Genomic DNA, 20,762 nt, shown 5'->3' on the forward strand with positions numbered 1-20,762 from the left:
CATGGAGGTCGATGAAACACCGACGCACGTGCTCCTGGAGTGCACGGGCATGGCAGAACAGCGAGAGCGCCATTTGGGATCCCCAACCTCACTTCATGAAGCCCTCGGCAATTTGGGCGGTCCACTCGGCTTCTGGAGCGAGCTTGGATGAATGGGTGAAGACTTCGGCGGAGAGGGGCAACGCACGCACAACAGATGGAAATGTTTAAGTCCGGAAACCAGTCCAGAGAGAAAAGAAAGAAAGAAAGAAGGAAGATTCCTTAGTGACATACCGTGGACAGTCGTTTCTGTTTCCGGTAGAGTTGCAACTGACGCCGATGCACGTCGGGCAGTCGCCGGTACATCGCCATCAACTTCCGGTCCACCTCTGACAAGCCCACGTGAACGCGTTTCCTGGATAAAAAGATAATGTTAAACACCACTAAAATCCGACTACTACCCGCGAACTGCGAATACATAGCGATAGAAATAGTAAAATTGTTGTTCTGTTGCTCGGTGTATTTTGCCATTACGCTATATTTATAATTATAAAATTAGATTTTTTTTCCTCTTTCATTTGATAATCTATTCAATACAGTAGCAAAAAAAATTTTGGAGACCCCCACTTTTTTGGATGCAACATCCATCTTCCAGACTTTATCAGCTGGCACACATTCCTGCACAATTGGCCACCTCCTTCATCCGAGGATCCAGCAGATTCGACAGCCGCTGCTGCAGCCAGGAGCAGTTCTGATGCTGAGTCCAGGTCCACAAGGTCGAGAGGCTGAAGGAAGTGGTACTAGAATTCTATCTTGCTTACCTGAACAACTCACCACTGAGGAATTACTGTCGCCTCCTGAGGATCTACCAGAAATACATCTACATTCCACTGACCTGGCCTCATGATCAGTCCACTGGTCACAATGCTGCAGCACCCTGTCCATGAGCCGCTCAATGGATGCTATGGACTTCATCAGCTGGCGCACAGTCCTGCACAACTGGCCGCCTCCTTCACCCGAGGATCCACCAGATTCAACGGCCGCTGCTGCAGCCAGGAGTAGTTCTGATGCTGAGTCCAAGGATGAGGAGGTGGAGAGGCCGAGGGAAGCGGTGCCAGAGTTTGCGTCGGAGTCAGATACTGAAATGAACATGATGTTGAGAGAACCGTACTTTGTTAATTGATTGACTTATACAATACAAAATTTTTTTAAATCTAAAATAAACCGGCCAAGTGCGAGTCAGGCCTCGCTCTTTTAGGGTTCGTCGTTTTAATATTTATTGTTTAAATACACATAATATTATTATTATTAATATACCAAAATTTCATATTCCTAACTAATTCAGTTTTTGAGATAGTCCTGTCACAAAAATGGTACAAAAATGACAAATTTGACTGCCCCCCCATTTCCCTATTTATTAATCTAGTGCTGGATTAGACAATTGCCGGATTACCGGGGGTCCACCGTATTGAGTTATACATTTTGTATGTTCCTTATAAGTATAATTTAACAAGTGTAAATAAAAAATTTATAACACCCTCGACAAGTGAAGGTTATAGTAGAAAAGAGGTGATAACTTTCAAATGGCTGAACCGAATTTCTTGGATTATAGCTAAGAACACTCTCGATCAAGCCACCTTTCAAACAAAAAAAAACTAAATTAAAATCGGTTCATTAGTTTAAGCGCTACGTGCCACAGACAGATACACAGATACACACGTCAAACTTATAACAAGAACTCACAATCATCTAGGTCGGCGGTGATATTCGAGTCGCTCAGGTCTGCGGTAGAGTTTGATTTCTTAAGTGATGATCTATCCTCTAAGTTGTCCGGAGGTCTAAAAACAAAATGTTATAAGTTTTTTGACTCTTAAATATTTAAGTTTGAAAATAAGGATGTTTCGATTGTTAAAACAAATCTTTTAACAAACCTCAAAAGGAAAAAAGGAACATCCCTTATAGGATCACTTCGTCGTCTGTCTGTCTGTCTGTCAAGTAACCTGTACTTCCTGTTGACGTAGAATCATAAAATTTGTGAAAAATGGATTGTGGAAGAACTCACTTGGCACCCGTCCCGTCCCCTTGCTGCAACTCTCTTCCAGAATTGTCCAGCTTCATTTCTATCGATGGCTGAAACAACATCACCAAACTTTTAGGTATTACATAGCATCATATTTATTTTATTTATTTATTATTATTATATCTGTGATTTTTTTTTCAGATCCAAGTTAGTAACACATACTCCTTTGGTTTCTACACGGAATCGTAACGGAATCACTTGACGGCACGGCTTTTGTCGGTAGAGTGGCAACCAGCCACGGCCCAGTCTCCCACCAGACCAGACCAGAAATTATAAAATTCCAAACACCTGCTCAAACCAGGGACCAACAGTGCATCTTACCTTCTCAGCGTCCGCTTTGGTGCCATTGAACTCATTGACTGCTTGCATCATGCCAAAGAAGGAGATCCTGGAAGCAATACTATCTTTTACTATTAAAAAATCAATTTCGCTGTGTTTCAGGTCTTTGACAGGTCACATAGTGACGAAAACAACAAGTCTTATTGGAAAACAAGCTTCTTATATAATAGCAGGTGTTACTTTGCGGAAGTCCATGATATACAAGGAATCAAAAGTTTAATTTGCTATAATCCGCTGAAAAGGCATATCTGTATGGTACAACATACAGCATGCATCGCCCGTCCTCCCACTGCTAAACATGCACGAAAAGCCAGCCACCGAAACAGCGACAGCGGAGCATTTTCAGGAGATGTAAACCTTTTTTTCCATTCCATCAGCCTGTATGCGTCCACTGCTGGACATAGGCCTTTCCAAGAGCGCGCCACCAAACACGGTCCTCCGTGATAAAGAGATGGACACCTTACAGTGCTCAATTGCAAAGTGCAATTGTGCGTGTCGCATAGTTATATACAGATTTGCCTTTACAGAGGATTTGTAGCAAATTAAGCTTTTGATTCCTTGTAAAACTCTTAGAGATATATGATCTGTGCTAAATATGACATTTCGTTCAAACAGTAAAAGACAAGAGTAAAACATCCTAGAAAAAAAAGTGAAAAGAAATAAGATAAAGTTTATGTGTAATAGACTACAGGCCCATGTTTAAAAATGGGTGGGTCATATGAACCACCAGGTGACGTATACAGGACGATATAAGAGCATAAAATAATAAGTTTCAGCACTATGCCGTCACTTGTAAGCTGTCCAACAGAGTGCTGGTGAGAATTGAAAAGTGCAGGTAGAGTGAGTACATTTTGGTCATATATTTTTGTACGGCATTTTTACCATCGATAGATCCATGAAAAATAATAAGAAAGCGCGCAGTGCCGTAAAAAAATGGTGCGCCACAAAGTCAGTAAATGTTTTGATTTTCTGACAATTTCCGGGGTAAATTTGGTCATTTAATTCTGTACGGCACTAGTTTCATACTGTTTCAATACAGCCTCTAATCCATTATTCCGCAACGCCGTACAAAAATCATGCGACAAGGGGAAAAAATTGAGGGTAGCAACCCCCTCTCTTTCCGTGGTCCGGGGGGTGATTTGAAACAACATAAAATTAATTTATTTTGAAAGTGTTTTATGCATAGAAAATATTTTTTTACATGCCGTACATTTTCGTTGGTCCAAAGGTTTGTAGGGGATGTGGATATTATATACACACCCGTTCACTTCAGTTAGACGGCATAGTGATTTTATCATATTATCAATTGTTCTCTTCAAAAATATGTTAATGCCGTACAGTATCAGATGGCCATAAAGTACTACCCTTAAAATGGTAGCGTCATTTTTATCAGCCTAAAAGATATGGTCTGCATTAAAATGTACGGCATAATTTTTTCCTAATTTATTTATCTTAATACTATTTAAAACAAGGGAAAAGCGTAGAAAATTGCTATATTTTATTAATCTATGAATATTTAAACTTTTGCAATAATTTGAAAAATTTCAGTTTTTGTATTTATCTATAATTTTTTTTAGAACAGTTTCTTTTGAACGGCAATACTATATAACAATAGTATTTTACACTATCATGTTAAAAAAAAGTTGCCGTACAGAGTCAAATGATTTTACAGCTTTAAAAATTAAGTATACCATGAAATTAAGATAATTATTGATACACATTCAAATGAACACTATTTTTTTTACGGCATTATTTTTAATAGTACTTTTGAGTGCTAGATAATGTTTTGGAACCAAAGCCGTACTTTCTCAAATCACCCCCCGGACCACGGAAAGAGAGGGGGTTGCTACCCTCAATTTTTTCCCCTTGTCGCATGATTTTTGTACGGCGTTGCGGAATAATGGATTAGAGGCTGTATTGAAACAGTATGAAACTAGTGCCGTACAGAATTAAATGACCAAATTTACCCCGGAAATTGTCAGAAAATCAAAACATTTACTGACTTTGTGGCGCACCATTTTTTTACGGCACTGCGCGCTTTCTTATTATTTTTCATGGATCTATCGATGGTAAAAATGCCGTACAAAAAGATATGACCAAAATGTACTCACTCTACCTGCACTTTTCAATTCTCACCAGCACTCTGTTGGACAGCTTACAAGTGACGGCATAGTGCTGAAACTTATTATTTTATGCTCTTATATCGTCCTGTATACGTCACCTGGTGGTTCATATGACCCACCCATTTTTAAACATGGGCCTGTAGTCTATAACAATATTATGTAAAAAACCTTTTCCTTTCCAATTTCAAATCCAGATTTTTGCTAGTTTGATAGTTGAATAGTTTCCCTAACGTTTAACATAAATAACTACAAACCTGACATTGGGTAATCTGTGTAAAGCCAGACGAGAGAAAAAAAAAGTCAAGAGTGAAGTATGAGATGACTTCGTCTGTGGTGGCGTTTGCTAGCGCGCGTGTTGTGAATTTTTGGAGTGTTTTTTTTGTTAAAACTGACTGGAAAGCGCTCTAAGGGGGTGCCGTGCGTATGTCGGCGAGCGCCGGTACAGACGGGGTCCATACTTGAATAGTTTCCCTAACTTTTAACAAATAACTACAAACCTGACATTGGCTAATCTGTGTAAAGCCAGACGAGAGAAAAAAAAAGTCAAGAGTGAAGTATGAGATGACTTCGTCTGTGGTGGCGTTTGCTGGCGCGCGTGTTGTGACTTTTTGGAGTGTTTTTTTGTTAAAACTGACTGGAAAGCGCTCTAAGGGGGTCCGTGCGTATGTCGGCGAGCGCCGGTACAGACGGGGTCCATACTTGTATAGTTTAGCTAACTTGTTACAAATAACTACAAACCTGACATTGGCTAATCATTGTAAAAGCCAGACGACAGAGAAAAAAAAGTCAAGAGTGAAGTATGAGATTAGTTACCTCAATAACTGCTTCCTCTGTTGAGCGCAGAGCGTTCTCGGCGTAAGGCAGTCGCAGCGGTGCTTGTAACCAGACCACGCGCTCACTAGGAAATCAAACAATAAATGATCAATCCATACTTCCATACTAATATTATAAATGCGAAAGTGTGTCTGTCTGTCTGTCTGCTACCTTTTCACGGCCCAACTGCTGAACCGATTTTAATGAAATTTGGTACAGACTTGGAATACATTCCGGGGAAGGACATAGGCTACTTTTTATCCCGGAAAACCAAACAGTTCCCACGGGATCTTTAAAAACCTAAATCCACGCGGACGAAGTCGCGGGCATCCTCTAGTATATAATAAATGCGAAAGGGTGTCTGTCTGCTACGTTTTCACGGCCCAACCGCTGAACCGATTTTATTGGTATAGACTTGGGTTACATCCAGGGGATGGACACAGGCTACTTTTTATCTCGGATAATCAAAGAATTCCTACGGGATTTATAAAAACCGAAATCCACGCGGGCGAAGCCGCGGGCATCGTCTAGTAAATTAATAACTTTTTTTTGTGTCCTTTTTCTTAAAAATGTCGAGATTTTGAAAGCCGATTTTGAGCTATCGACGGTCTATGTTAAGTAATGATGGTCGATGTCGAGGATACGAGAGTCAACTTCGACGTAACAAAAAAAAAAGGACAGTCTTCCTTATATATTTTATTCTATTTTACTGTCCCTAAGTTTTTTACATTTGTATAATCATCATCATCAACCCGGTATCGGCTCACTACTGAGCACGGATCTCCTCTTAGAATGAGAAGCGCCGTCTTACATGCTGAATGGATTCTTCTTTACCTGGAGGATATCACGCTAAGTATAATTTAATTAATACATTAGTAAAAATTTATCTTGAGTAAAAGTATGATTTATCTTGAGTAAATGTACTTGTATATTATACCATATTCTAGCAAATAAACACTTCTTATTCTTATTCTTATAAAGAATGGAAGCTTGTACTTCTAACGAGCTGACTTTTTCATCTAAGTGTCTACTCACGATCGTGAGGCGCAGTTCTGGCAGCCATGTGAGCTAGCCGCTCGCTAGTGGAGCGTCGCTGGTGAGGCGCGAGGCAGCGCGCGAGGCGCGACCGAACCGCTTCACCCCACGCCGCCTCGCTTTCCGTCGGTGCGCTCGCGCCGCTGCCTGGTACCATCTCCACCTGATGGTATAAACAAATTTTTATAAAGGCGCTTACTTGACATGGACCAAACTTTGTACTACTACCTTCTGCAATACAGGTATTTTCTAGTGCAAAAGGTAGGAATCTCAATCTTGCTATGTAACCCATGTATGTATAAGTATCAATAAATTATTATTATTATTATTATTAATTATTATTATTATTTTACAGGTAGAATGTAAAAATCACGTGAAGTCTTTTCATTATGTAACACTCGCTATAGTACTTGACCCGAGCTAAGACGATAAAGAGCGCGCGAATGAGAACACTTGCATCGCTGCGACATGAGCAAGGCTAATAGTTCGATAAGCCGATAGCCGTTGGGATCCCAAGGTGTTAGAATGACGACCTCGCACTAGAAAGCGCAGGCTTGGAAGACCCCCTACTAGGTGCGACATCTATACTAATAAATAAAATTGGAGTGTCTGTCTGTAATATCGAAATAACTACCGCATATTAAGGTCATATGGTTATTTGAACGATACCATAACGGAATCACACGTTTTTAAAATTTTTGTCTGTCTGTCTGTCTGTCTGTCTGTCTGTCTGTTTGAAAAGGCTAATCTTCGGAACGGCTGAACCGATTTTGACGGGATTTTCACAGACAAGTAGAGAATTGACCAGGGAGTAACATAGGCTACTTTTTTAACCGACTTTCAAAAAGGGAGTTGTGTTTTTCTACCTATGTACACCGAAATCTCCGAGATTTCTGAACCGATTTGCGTCATTTCTTTTTTAATCGATAGAGGAACTTTGCGACATTGTTTCATAAAAAATTTGGATTCCAACTCCTCAATCCTGATGCTGCAGGGGATCTGACCAATCCACGCGGGCGAAGCTGCGGGCATCAGCTAGTCAATCGATATGAATACCAAAATAATATGCTATGCCCAGTTAAAACCCTACTGTTTACCAAGCTATTACACTGATCGCGAGCAATTTGCTCTTATCCTTGAGGAGTTCTGTTCTCCATCTCCGAAGATATTCATCAGATCTTCACCAAATTAATATGGGACCACCTGCACAGTATACCCTTTCAAACAAAAAAAAATCCAAATGGGTTCAGGGGTCTTTGAGTAATCGGGGAACATGCATAAAAAAAAAGATTCCGACGAATTGAGAACCTCCTCCTTTTTTTGAAGTCGGTTAACAATAAATAGTAATTTTAAAAGAATCTAACCTTAAACGTAATAGTAGATGCAGTCTTGAAGTTCTCTATTAACTTGCAAAACCTCTCCATAGCATACCTGCAAAAATTATATAAAATGTATTCTGTACATCGATATCGAGGTAAAGAAGGTCGATATCGAGGTTACGAAATTCGATTTCGAGTTGACTTCGAGGTATAACGAAGATCTATAACGAGGTGATGAATTTTCAACTTTGAAGTAAAGAAGGCCTCTAATAAACAAACTGTGTACCTTTATCATTATTTACGTTGTAAGGTATACCAAAACTCACATTTTCTCAAACGGTCGCTCATAGGCGCGACAGAGACAGATGCCGTTGACGATCTCGTTTGTTGTCTCGTTCTCGCGCGATAGTCTGCTAAGGTGCTCGTGGATTATCGACGCTCCTGGAAAAATGATCGATTTTAAAGATACATAAATTAATTGTTTTTATAATTTACTTCGAGGAACATGTAACCAGTAATAGTAGAGGCATAAAAGCACTGCTTACCCTAGGTGGAAATTGGAATAGCCCAATGCTCAGTTTTTATTATGCCCTGCTTGAAAATCGACACTAATGTTTTCCAGTAGAGTAGTTTAGAATAGAATTATTTTTATTCAATAAACTTTTACAAGTACTTTTAAATGGTCAAATGCATCTACCACTGGTTAAGAAGGCCTGGTTCATCACCTGACTGTCCCGATTGTGATAGACCAGAGGACGAACACCATTTATTAGTGGAATGTGTGCGGAACGAGGCGGAGAGATGGGAGATCTGCAATAGATTTCCCATTCTTCGCCAGGTCGGCGGCTGTAACGGTGCCCTATCCCAACCTCTGTCGAATGAGGCTAGGGCACTGTTACAAGAAGGCCGTACGCAAATAAGTGGTTAGGTATATAATGTGGCCTTACGGAGTGGCATTTTCCAAATGGAAAAAACTTCCAAAAATCAAGATTTAAAAAAAAAGGCCTGGTTCAGTTTGGTTCGCATTTTCTTACCGTCTTCGCAAACTTTGAGGCGTTGCAAGCTGGGCAGATCCCAGTCGTTGGGTCGAATTTCCTCTCCGGGTACTAAATGAAGAGCTTGTACTATTTTTGCACCGATGGAGGCAGTGTTACCACCTGTGAAAATTAAATAATATAGACAAATAAACCTTTATTCTTAAGTTTAATATCGAAATACAATATGCAATTACTTATGTGTAGTCAACCATAAAATTGCTAACCATCTAAGACCATTATAAATATTATTATTTTTTTATTCAGATAGGTCAGAACATGTTAGCCCTGACTGCAATCTCACCTGGTAGTAAGTGATGATGGAAGCGGGCTAACCTGGAACGAGTATGGGTTTAATACCGCTTTGGTTTCTACACACATCGTACCAGAACGCTAAATCGCTTGGCAGCACGACTATGCCGGTACGGTGGTAACTAGGTCTAGTCAAGCGCAAGTCAGACTCACACGTGAAGGATTCCGTACTACGAGATATAACACTATTCGCACTTTTAATTTGCATGGTGACCATTTTGAAATTTTAGTGGCAATAGGAATTCACTTTGTGAAAATTACAATTCTTTACCTATCACGGTTCATGAGATACAGCCTGCTAACAGACAGACATACAGACAGCGGAGGCTTAGTAATAGAGTCCCGTTGGAACCCTTTGGGTACAGAGCCCTAAACAGATATCAAAACGAGATATAGTTACCATGAGCCAAGTCCACGATGAGAGCGGCCAGGAACCTATGCAGGGCTGAGGAGTTGTTTGCTAGCGATAGACACAAACGGCAGTGGCAGCCGAAGCGGGCGCGGTACGACCACTCGGACTTGACCATTACCGTGCTCCTGTGGTAAAACAATAAAATTTTATAAAAAACACTAAGGTTGAAATCTGTACCCGCACTTTGACTTTGCTTGGACTTGAAGTTTCATTTAAAACGAGACAGATTTATGCCACCGGTATAACGCTCTCTCGTTTTAACAGTGTCTTAAGTCTGAGTAAAGTCAAAGTGCGTTTTACAGATCTCTGCCTAAAACCCGCTTGCACAAGGACAATTAAATTGCTGGGTTCTACAACTGGCTCGATTAGACATAATATTATGGATAAAGTCATAGTTTAAGCGAAGATATTTATTTGATCAAATTAAACTGTAAACACCAGGTTGATATCTTGATACAAAGTAAGGCAGCGCCATCTATTTTGTAATAGTAGTTTTTATACAATACTTTACATTGTTTAGGATTGAATATTTTACCTAAATCCTGTGAAGAATATACAGCTACTCATTGTCTAGTTTATAGCGTAGCCAAAAGTGAATACCTGATTTTAAGGCCCCTTATGAGCGAGTGCAATATGAGCCTAGTAAAGCACTCAATGTGACTTATTTTTTGTATACAAGTGTAAATTAAAAATTTGCAAAACCCCCGACAAGTGAAGGTCACAGTAACTAGAAAAGAGCTGATAACTTTCAAAATACTGAACCGATTTTCTTGGACTATTCCGCGCCTACGATCCAAAGTATCGGAGTTTTCCAAAACATCATTTTCAAATAAATAATTATGTATATCTAGGTAACGTCCATCTTGACAGCTTGACATTTGTCAATTGACGCTTGAATATTATGAACCTAAGGGTTATCTAACCTTCTTTTCTACGAGAAAACTAGAAAAGAGCTGATAACTTTTAAACGGCTGAACCAATTTTTTTGGATTATAGCTAAGAACACTCTCGATCAAGCCACCTTTCAAACAAAAAAAAAGTAAATTAAAATCGGTTCATTCGTTTAGGCGCTACGATGCCACAGACAGATACACAGACACACAGATACACAGATACACACGTCAAACTTATAACACCCCTCTTTTTGGGTCGGGGGTTAAAAATACAGTATTTTATACAAATACATTATACATACAGTGATAGTGAAGATTATTATTTTTAGATGCAATGATACTCACATGTTGGTGCCTATGAGTGTATACATCAGTGCGCTGATCTCGCACCAAGAGTGATAAACACCAAGCAGCCATTCCTCGACCGGCTTGAACGGTGCCTCCGATTCACCTCCCGGGTGCTCCGCTACAAAGAGATAGTTAAATCCGGTCAAGTGCGAGTTAGACACGTGCACGGAGGGTTCCGTACTTGGATATTTTTCCCCGACATTTTGCAAGATAAATCAAAAACTATCACACTAATATTATAAAGGCGAAGTTTGTGTGTATGTGTGTGTGTGTGTATGTTTGTTACTCCTTCACGCAAAAGCCACTGGACGGATTTGGCTGAAATTTGGAATGGAGATAGATAATATCCTAGATTAGCACATAGGCTACTTTTTATCCCGGAAAACAGAAGAGTTCCCACGGGATTTCGAAAAACCTAAGTCCACGCGGCGAAGTCGCTGGTGTCAGCTAGTTGTGCATAAAAAAAATCTGTTTTAGAATGTACAGGTAAATTCCTTTCATATGATACTCCACTTGGTATTGTTATCTAACTATGAAAATTGAAACACATTTTAATTTTTTTTTGTGATGTAACTACATATCCACGATTTTCGGATTTTTCTCTTTCCTTGTGGTATAAGACCTACCTACCTGCCAAATTTCATGATTCTAGGTCAACGGAAGGCACACTATAGGTTTGCTTGAGAGATATGACAAACGGAAGACAGACAAACAGACAAAGTGATAATATAGGTGTTTTTCTTTTGAGGTACCCTAAAAACCGGTCAAGTGCGAGTCGGATTTGCACATTAAGGGTTCCGTATATATATGTACCTAACACTTTGATATGGAACACTGTTAGTTAATGGTCCACCTGTACTCACCACAGACATAGTGTAACAAAGCTGCTTCATCCTCAGGAGTTACCACTGGATCTTCACACTCATAGATTTCATTACTGAGTCTGCAAACAAAATACATACTAATATTATAAATGCAAAAGTGTGTCAAGTCTGTCCGTCTGCTAGCTTTTTTCAGCCCCACAGTTTAACCGATTTTGATGGAATATGGTAAAGAGTTCGCTTACATCCCAGGGACGAACATAGGATTTATATAAATATACTTTTTATCCCGGAAAATCAAAGAAATTACTTTATTCGATCAAAGAAATAGATCAAAATAGAAATTCTAGGCAAGCGCGCTCCATCTTAGGCTGCATCATCACTTACTAGCAGGTCTGATTGCAGCCAAGCGCTAGTCTATATAATATAAAAAAAAAAGGTACAGAGGTAGCTTGCGTCAGAGAAATTGACATAGACAACTTTTTATACTGGTATATCAAATAGTACCCACTGGATTTTTAAAAGCCTAAGTCCACGCGAACGAAGTTGAGGGCATCAACTAGTACATCATAAAGGCATCTCTATATTCATAGAAAGAGTAAACAAGTGTAAATTAAAAATTTATAACACCTGATAACTTTCAAACGGCTGAACCGATTTTCTTGGACTATTCCGCGCCTACGATCCAAAGTATCTGAGTTTTCCAAAACATCATTTTTAAATAAATAATTATGTATCAAGCATGGAGTCTTATAATAGCTTTATGGTATCAAGGCAACTTGACATTTGTCAATTGACATAATATTATGAACCTAAGGGTTATCTAACCTTCTTTTCTACAAGAAAACTAGAAAACAGCTGATAACTCTTAAACGGCTGAATCAATTTTTTTGGATTATAGCTAAGAACACTCTCGATCAAGCCACCTTTCAAACAAAAAAAAGTAAATTAAAATCGGTTCATTCGTTTAGGCGCTACGATGCCACAGACAGATACACATATACACACGTCAAACTTATAACACCCCTCTTTTTGGGTCGGTAGTTAAAAAGGCATTATGCCTGTAAAATGGAGGTTCTAATAGTATGTTGGAACTTACACATCAGAAGTGGGATCTAAGCCAGTAATCTCCACTTCATCTTCCAATGGCAGCTCATCTCGCACACTGTCCTCAGCCGACGCGAGCAGCTAAGGAAATTAATGTCATATTTTAACGTAGCCAGTGCAGTGCCTTATTGCCTGTATGGAATACACACTATTAGTCAAGGAAACTTGAGCCATTTACAGCTTGTTAACGCAGGCTGCGGTAAGGTTAGGTTAGGTTAGGGTCTAAGGTTGGCATCAGGAAGATCAGGTCAAGTTGAAGTCAGAAGTTGGGCCAAAAACAAAATTTTGTAAGCTGTATGGAGGTATTTATTACGCATTCAAGGTCTGGGTGCAATAAGGATAGGCTGCCCAATAACAAAACATTGGGTAGCCGTGGCCACCAGGCGACTAGAGTTGCCACAGTAGGCCACTTTACTTTGTACTAACATAATTATAAGGAATCATTGTTACTAACACTCTGACTTTGTATATGGAACTATTTGTATACAACATATTATGTGGGTCTGAAATAAAATGTTATTTATTTTATCACAGAAAAACAAAGAGTTCCCACAGGATTTTTGAAAACCTAAATTCACACTGACAAAGTGGGCATCATCTAGTTATAATATATTTTTGAACATAATATTGTAAATCGAATCTTTGAAAAGATGCAACCGCCGAGTTTCTTCCTTGTTCTTCTCGGTAGGAGAGACATTTCGAATCAGAGGTACATATGACATTTGAGCATTTGACGATTTAAAAGAACTTATAAAAATACTAGCTGATGCCCGCGACTTCGTCCGCGTGGATTTAAGTTTTTCAAAATCTCGTGGGAACTCTTTGATTTTCCGGGATGAAGAGTAGCATATGTGCTAATCCAGGATATTATCTATCTCCATTTCAAATTTGAGCCAAATCTGTTAGAAGTTTTTGCGTGAAAGAGTAACAAACATACACACACACATACATACAAACATACACGCAAACTTTCGCCTTTATGATATTAGTGTTAAGTGTGCCTCTACCTGTAAGATATCCTCATGTCTGATGAGGAAGTGCTCAGGGTCCGGAGCCGTGGGGTCGGCGCTGAGCAGCGGCAGCAGGAACTGACCCATGGGAGGCGCTTCCACTTGCTGCAAAAATATTATATAGGGATGTAGGACACTAAAGAAGTTACTAAAACTTTCTCTTAAATAAAGGGCTATAACAAGTGTAAATTAAAAATTTATAACACCCCCGACAAGTGAAGGTTACAGTAACTAGAAAAGAGTTGATAACTTTCAAACGACTGAACCGATTTTCTTGGATTATAGCTGAGAACACTCTCGATCAAGCCACCTTTCAAACAAAAAAAAACTAAATTAAAATCGGTTCATTTGTTTAGGTGCTATGATGCCACAGACAGATACACAGATACACACGTCAAACTTATAACACCCTTCTTTTTGGGTCGGGAGTTAAAAAGTCACTGATTTGACTAGTAGTCATCATCCCTATTGTCTGCACCATAATCGCCAATCCACTGGCTTTCTTGGTGTGAAGAGCTGCCTGTACAGAGAAAAGTTTCACTACATTCTGGGAAATAACATCCAATATGATTTGATGCCCTACTGGAACTATCCATCTTAAATTAGAAGAATTTCTTTTTTACCCAACTACAGCAAAGCCAAAAGGAAGGGTTATGATTTTAGCAGTCTATGTATGTATGTAGGTTTGTATTTATGTGTGTTCAACCGTAGCGTCTAAACTACTGAGCCGATTTTGATGAATGAGATGTCAATTGCTTCGTTACTATGGTCCGGATGACATAGGCTACATTTAAAATGAAAATAATCGACCTGATGATTTGATTACATCCAAAAAAGTGGGGCTCTCAAAAATTTTCTCATGAAAAATAATAATTTGTATTCATAGTTACTATGAATACGTTTTTTTAACACAATCGGGAGGGGGCAGTACCAGTATGTAACTTACCGATCCCTTATGTTGGTAGGGTGGGCAGTCAATTTCTAAACCGCTCACTTCCTTGCCAGATGAACTGTCTGTACTGCCAGCTGCAAGAAAATTTTCATTAATTACTAGCTGACGCCCGCGACTTCGTCCGCGTGGATTTAGGTTTTTCGAAATCCCGTTGGAACTCTTTGGTTTTCCGGGATAAAAAGCAGCCTATGTGCTAATCCAGGATATTATCTATCTCCATTCTGAATTTCAGCCAAATCCGTCCAGTAGTTTTTGCGTGAAGGAGTAACAAACACACACACACACACACACATACAAACTTTCGCCTTTATAATATTAGTGTGATTAAATACCAAAGTGCATAAACATGCCATCTTTTTTAGGATAAGTAAGACATTTCAAAGTAAAAAAGAACTGGTCAAGTGCGAGTCGGACTCCCCGACAAAGGGTTCCGTACCATCGTACAAAATATTATAACATTTTTATATGCAACACTGTAAAATAATGAAAACAGCGTATATGATTTAGTTATATGTGATTTAGTAAATATCATATAGATGGTGCTTTAGTAATAGAAATCATTTTAATTTTTTTTGTGTGTGTTTTCAGATTTTTTTCCTTTACTTGTGCTATAAGACCTACTTACCTGCCAAAAATGATTCTAGGTCAACGGGAAGTACCCTATAGGTTTTCTTGACAGACAAAACAGACGGACAGACAGACACAGACATCATATTCTGGAAAATAAAAACTGTTTCTATTTCTGTTAAAAAATAATAATAATAAGATTAAATGGGAGTAAAAGCTTAGAAATCGGGAAAAATTACAGTTGTCATCCAGTTCTGTCCACTGGTCATCGGAGTCTGAGTCGGCGCCGACGTCCGACGCGTCGGACGCAACTTCGACGCGACGAACGCGCAAGGACGCCGCGCGACGCGCTACTGCGCTGCGACGCCGCGACATCTGTAAACATAGCACACTTTGACTATGATTTCTTTTGTGTTCATCCATCCACATTCCATACTAATATTATAAAACTAGCTGATGCCCGCGACCTCGTTCGCGTGGATGTAGGTTTTTTAAAATTCCCGTAGGAACTCTTTGATTTTCTGGGATAAAAACTGGCCTATGTGCTAATCCAGGGTATAATCTATCTCCATTCTAAATTTCAGCCCAATCCGTCCAGTAGTTTTTGCATGAAGGAGTAACAAACATACACACACACACACACACACACACATACAAACAAACTTTCTCCTTTATAATATTAGTGTGATGCGAAAGTGTGTCTGTCTGTGTGCGAGCTTTTTACGGCCCAACAGCTTAACTGATTTTGATGAAATTCGCTCAGGAAAGGCGCAGCGTTAGTGCCCCCAATACCTATTGGGGACACGCAACATCAAACGTGTCAGAGTCGGCACAAGACTGGAGTGTGAAAGTCCCTACAAGAAATCTATGTCCGACAGTTGATGATGATATGGAAGGATATGGAACGCCCTTCCGGCGTCAGTTTTCCCTTCCACCTATAATATGGGTACCTTCAAGTCAAGAGTGAATAGGCAACTTCTAGGCAAGCGCGCTCCATCTTAGGCTGCATCATCACTTGCTAGCAGGTCTGATTGCAGCCAAGCGCTAGTCTATATAATTAAAAAAAAAAATGATGATGTTGAATATGAATGTGTGTTGTACATCTAGTAAATACAGTACCTCCTTCCCCTTAGCGATGGGGCGGCGCCTGGGCGCGCGCTGCGGGCGCGGCGGGCGGCGCGCGCGTCCCCCGCGGCCTCCCGACCATGACGACGAAGACGAGCCACTGCCAGAGGCGCGGTGGCCGATCTGTGAGGAGAACTTCTACAACTTAATCATAGCCATGTGTCCACCAGCAAGTTCTCTTGCAGAAGTAACTGGTGTTAACACATAAAAAAACCTGATCAATATATCCATCCATATTACTATTATAAATGTGAAAGTGTGTCTGTCTGTCTGCTAAGTTTTCACCGCTCGACCGCTGAACCGATTTTAATCGGTACAGAGTTAGCCAACATCCCAGCCCGGCTAGCATGGGCAGTAGATAAAAACTATATCCCCAATTATATCCACTGATTTTTCTTTTTTTCTTTTTTCTTTTTTTTTAAAAAGAATATTAGCCATGTTAAAAATGACTAATATTCCCCTTTCCTCTCCAACTAAGCGTCAGGCTTGTGCTAGGAGTAGGTACGACAATAGTCCAACGGGCGGGGTTTGAACCGTCGACCTTTCAGTTTTCAGTCCACTCCTTTACCGGTTGAGCTATTGAGGCTCTTAAAAGCTTAATTTGTATGACATCAGTGGATATAATCGGGGGATATAATTTTTATCTACTGCCCATGCTAGCCGGGCAGGGACGGACATAGACTATAGGATCTGACCTTACTTGTTTAACCGATTAATATGAAAATTTGGTGCTGAGGTAGCTTACACCCGGGAAATGATCAGTCAGGAGAAGATTGATTTTCAAGTTATGAAAATTAGTATTTGAACTTTCAGTCAAAATTTTTAATAAAGTATGAATAGTGTTAAAGTTTGTGTTTTAGTTAAGTACTTACTTATTACTTTATTACAAAAAAAAAAACATAAAATACAAAATATTTATTTCAGTAAAACAATTTTACGTAGAACACATAGAAATTGGGACTATCCCAGTAAGTGCCAGTATTGTTACTAGTACTTGTGGCAGGCTGCTTTATTGTGTGAATCAACAGGGCTCTCTCCGTCACTCGCTTCATACAATCGTAGTTCCAATTTCATTTGAATATTAAGCAACCAAAGTCCATGAAATTTTGCAGACATATTCTAGAAACTAATATCCGTGTCTGTGGTTTTCCAGATTTTTCTAAAAATATGTAGTTTTAAAATTACAGGGGCTCAAAGATTTGTATGAAAATTTTTAAGACAGCGTAACTTTGAAACCGAATATTTTAACAGAAATCTGGAAAACCACAGACATAGATATTAGTTTCTAGAATATGTCTGCAAAATTTCATGGACTTTGGTTGCTTAATATTCAAATGAAATTGGAACTACGATTGTATGAAACGAGTGATGGAGAGAGCCCTCTTAAGTTAATGCAAGTGGTTAGTTGCAAAATTGTATGACAATCACAGTTCCTGTTGACACTACACAGTGAATACATTTCTAATGGAGACACACTCAATTTAATTTACTAATCCAAACATATTAGTCTTAGACCATCATAGTCCATAAGTAATTAAATCAATTTTGTAATCTTTAGTCTAATTTTATTTTATTGTTATTGTTGTTATGTAACTAGTATAATTTAATGTTATTCTTGCAATAGGGAAAAGTAATAATTACTACTCATATTATTATAAAAACAAAAGTGTGTTCGTTTGTTAGTTTATTGGTTTATCTCTCAATTACGTTGCAAAGGAGCAACTAATCAATGTGATTTTCGAATGGCTATACTTAAAAACTAGCTGATGCCTGCAGCTTCGCCCGCGTGGATTGGTCAGATCCCCTGCAGCATCAGGATTGAGGAGTTGGAATCCAAATTTTTTATGAAACAATGTCCCAAAGTTCCTCTATCGATTAAAAAAGAAATGACGCAAATCGGTTCAGAAATCTCGGAGATTTCAGTGTACATAGGTAGAAAAACACAACTCTCTTTTTGAAAGTCGGTTAAAAAAGTAGCCTATGTTACTCCCTGGTCAATCCTCTACTTCTCTGTGAAAATCCCGTCAAAATCGGTTCAGCCGTTCCAAAGATTAGCCTTTTCAAACAGACAGACAGACAGACAAAACTTTTGAAAACGTGCAATTCAGTTATGGTATCGTTCAAATAACCATATGACCTTAATATGCGGTAGTTATTTCGAAATTACAGACAGACACTCCAACTTTATTTATTAGTATAGAAATGTGGAGAGTGATATAGGCTAATTTTTATCCAGGAAAATCAAAGAGTTTCTATCGGATTTTTAAACCTTTAACTGCCATGTGGACAAAGCCATGGGCATCAGCTAGTCATAATAATTGTTGCTACAAATTAACACCAGCATATTAAATAAATATTAACTACCAAAGTACTGCATTCTGCATTGAAACATAACTTCATTACATTAATTCTTATAATTGAGGTAATTATGAATAAAATGTATTTTCTATCCTTTTTTAACCTGTTTTCATATACATACCACCTCTTTTGAAAGGACAAGGTCACAAAAAGTGTCAAGTTTCAAGGTCACTATGAACATAAATTTATAATGTAGATTATAAAAAAGTATACTTTTAGTACCTACTGCATTTTTTCCCACATTACTTTACTATCTATAATCACAACCCATATTATAAATGTGAAAGTGAGTGTGTTTGTACAATCATGTCCCAATGGAGCTACCAATCAATATGATTTTTTGCAGGGATAGTTTTTTTTTTAAAGAATATTAGCCATGCTAATCATGACTAATACTCCCCTTTCCCCTCCAATTAAACATAAAGCTTGTGTCAGGAGGGGGTACAACGATAGTGCAACTGGTGGGGTTTGAACCATCGACCTTTCGGAATTCAGTCCGCTCCTCAACCGTTGAGCTATCAAGGCTCTAAAGACCTGAAGAGTCACATAGACTATTTTTTATCCTGGAAAATCAGAGTTCCCAAGGAAATTATAGCCACCCAACCACTCAGACAATGTCACAAGCTTTATGTAGTATTCAGATAATTTATGTGTGTGTCTTGGCGCTACTCCCTTTCATATTCAACTACTGAACCAATCTTGATGAAATTCTTCATAGTGATAAATTGCATTGTGGAGTCAGAGAGATAGGATACTTTTTATTGGGGAAAAATTTAGTTCCCACAAGGTTTGTAAAGCCTAAATGTAAACAGTAATAAAAAACCGGCCAAGTGTGAATCAGAGTTGAACCAAGGGTTCTGTACTCAGGTATTTTTGCAACATTTTGCACAATAAAGCAAAAAATATTTTGCATAAAAATAACATACTAATGATTTGTTCATGAACACATTTTAATTTTTTGCATCAAAGAGTAACAAACATACACACAAACACACACTTTCACCTATAGTATTAGTGTGATAGTGTGATACTGTGATAATCATAGGCTTATTCCTTTTTTTCACCCTAAAACCCTAGGGCTCAGAAAAATGTGTCCCTTTAGCCACCACAGATAGGGTATGGTAAATTGGAATTTGTATATTATTTTTTAGTCCAGGGTGGATACACGTTTCTGAGTATACAACCCTAATAGAGTAGCTGTTTTAGGGTAGAAAATCAGAATAAGAATTCGGTTTATTTAACAAACAGCAATTCATGTTTTGTCAACAAGTTAAAATTTTCTTTACACTTCAACTTAGCACATTAAGTTGATACTTATTTTTTAAATTGTTGTTATACTCTTTCTTAATTAAGTTTTTAATTTCTTATGGTCGATTAAGAAGCAAAAGTGAAACCGACACACAAAAACAAGTGTAACTTTTGCATTGAATTCTTACTATGTCATAGCTCATTTCACTATAATATGTCAAAACAGTCTGTCCCAAAGGTCAATGACACATGAAAGTGATGAGTGACGGATTACGAGGAATCGAGTGAAAACTATCGTTAAATACTTACTGCGATTTCGAAGAGGGATGGAAAGTCTTGGGATGGTTCGTCAGCTAACCCTGCCAGGAGGCCTAGCTGCGCGCTCAGGTCCGCTAACTCAGCCCCGATTCGATCCGCACGGTCTGCGTCACCCAACTCGTCCTTCAAGATGTCGCCTATCTCGTCAGACACGGCCGCCACAGCGGATGCGACCTCATCCGAAGCCACCTTCGCACCACCGGGCGAAGATTCCTCCGAACCGCTCCTCACACCACATTTGCCTGTCGAAAACATTATCCACAAAGAGTTCCCCACACCGGACGAACTAAAGGAAACATCTAAAGTCACAGCACAATCAATTAGAACACTTAAACAGTACAAATACGCTTTGTATGAATCGAAAAACCATTTTTTCCAACACACCGATGGATCCCGAACTTTTGACAATACCAATATGGCGACGGTATTTTTAGGATTGTGTGACCAGTCGCAACTGGCAGTATGGGATATTTTTTCTATAGTGGCAACATTTTTGAGACACACGGTCCCCACGTTCGTTGAATTACGCTTGATATATCAAAACCCAACCATCCAGAACTAGCGATAGAC

The 20,762-nt window shown here is 39.0% G+C and overlaps 1 protein-coding gene across 5 annotated transcripts in view; it reads right to left on the reverse strand.

Moving 5' to 3' along the window:
- The window catches only part of LOC123879655, a 51,754-nt gene extending 31,134 nt beyond the window's left edge, over positions 1-20,620 (reverse strand). For 3 of the 5 annotated variants that reach the window (XM_045927486.1, XM_045927485.1, XM_045927482.1), the window contains exons 1-19: positions 20,184-20,620; positions 16,263-16,406; positions 15,383-15,518; positions 14,571-14,650; positions 13,622-13,729; positions 12,607-12,695; positions 11,550-11,629; positions 10,684-10,804; positions 9,434-9,570; positions 8,722-8,844; positions 8,014-8,128; positions 7,733-7,799; positions 6,369-6,531; positions 5,334-5,418; positions 2,380-2,446; positions 2,041-2,108; positions 1,722-1,816; positions 874-1,117; positions 273-393 (exon numbers count right to left, since the gene is read on the reverse strand). In XM_045927486.1, the coding sequence (XP_045783442.1) occupies positions 273-393; positions 874-1,117; positions 1,722-1,816; positions 2,041-2,108; positions 2,380-2,446; positions 5,334-5,418; positions 6,369-6,531; positions 7,733-7,799; positions 8,014-8,128; positions 8,722-8,844; positions 9,434-9,570; positions 10,684-10,804; positions 11,550-11,629; positions 12,607-12,695; positions 13,622-13,729; positions 14,571-14,650; positions 15,383-15,518; positions 16,263-16,406; positions 20,184-20,447 (2,307 nt within the window). In that variant the 5' untranslated portion in view covers positions 20,448-20,620. The remainder of the gene's footprint in view (positions 1-272; positions 394-873; positions 1,118-1,721; positions 1,817-2,040; positions 2,109-2,379; positions 2,447-5,333; positions 5,419-6,368; positions 6,532-7,732; positions 7,800-8,013; positions 8,129-8,721; positions 8,845-9,433; positions 9,571-10,683; positions 10,805-11,549; positions 11,630-12,606; positions 12,696-13,621; positions 13,730-14,570; positions 14,651-15,382; positions 15,519-16,262; positions 16,407-20,183) is intronic. The other 2 variants (XM_045927484.1, XM_045927483.1) reach the window with 2 other exon arrangements.
- Positions 20,621-20,762: the final 142 nt, after the last annotated feature.

Source organism: Maniola jurtina, chromosome 28, assembly GCF_905333055.1.
Source record: "Maniola jurtina chromosome 28, ilManJurt1.1, whole genome shotgun sequence".
Taxonomy (NCBI): Eukaryota; Metazoa; Arthropoda; class Insecta; order Lepidoptera; family Nymphalidae; genus Maniola; species Maniola jurtina.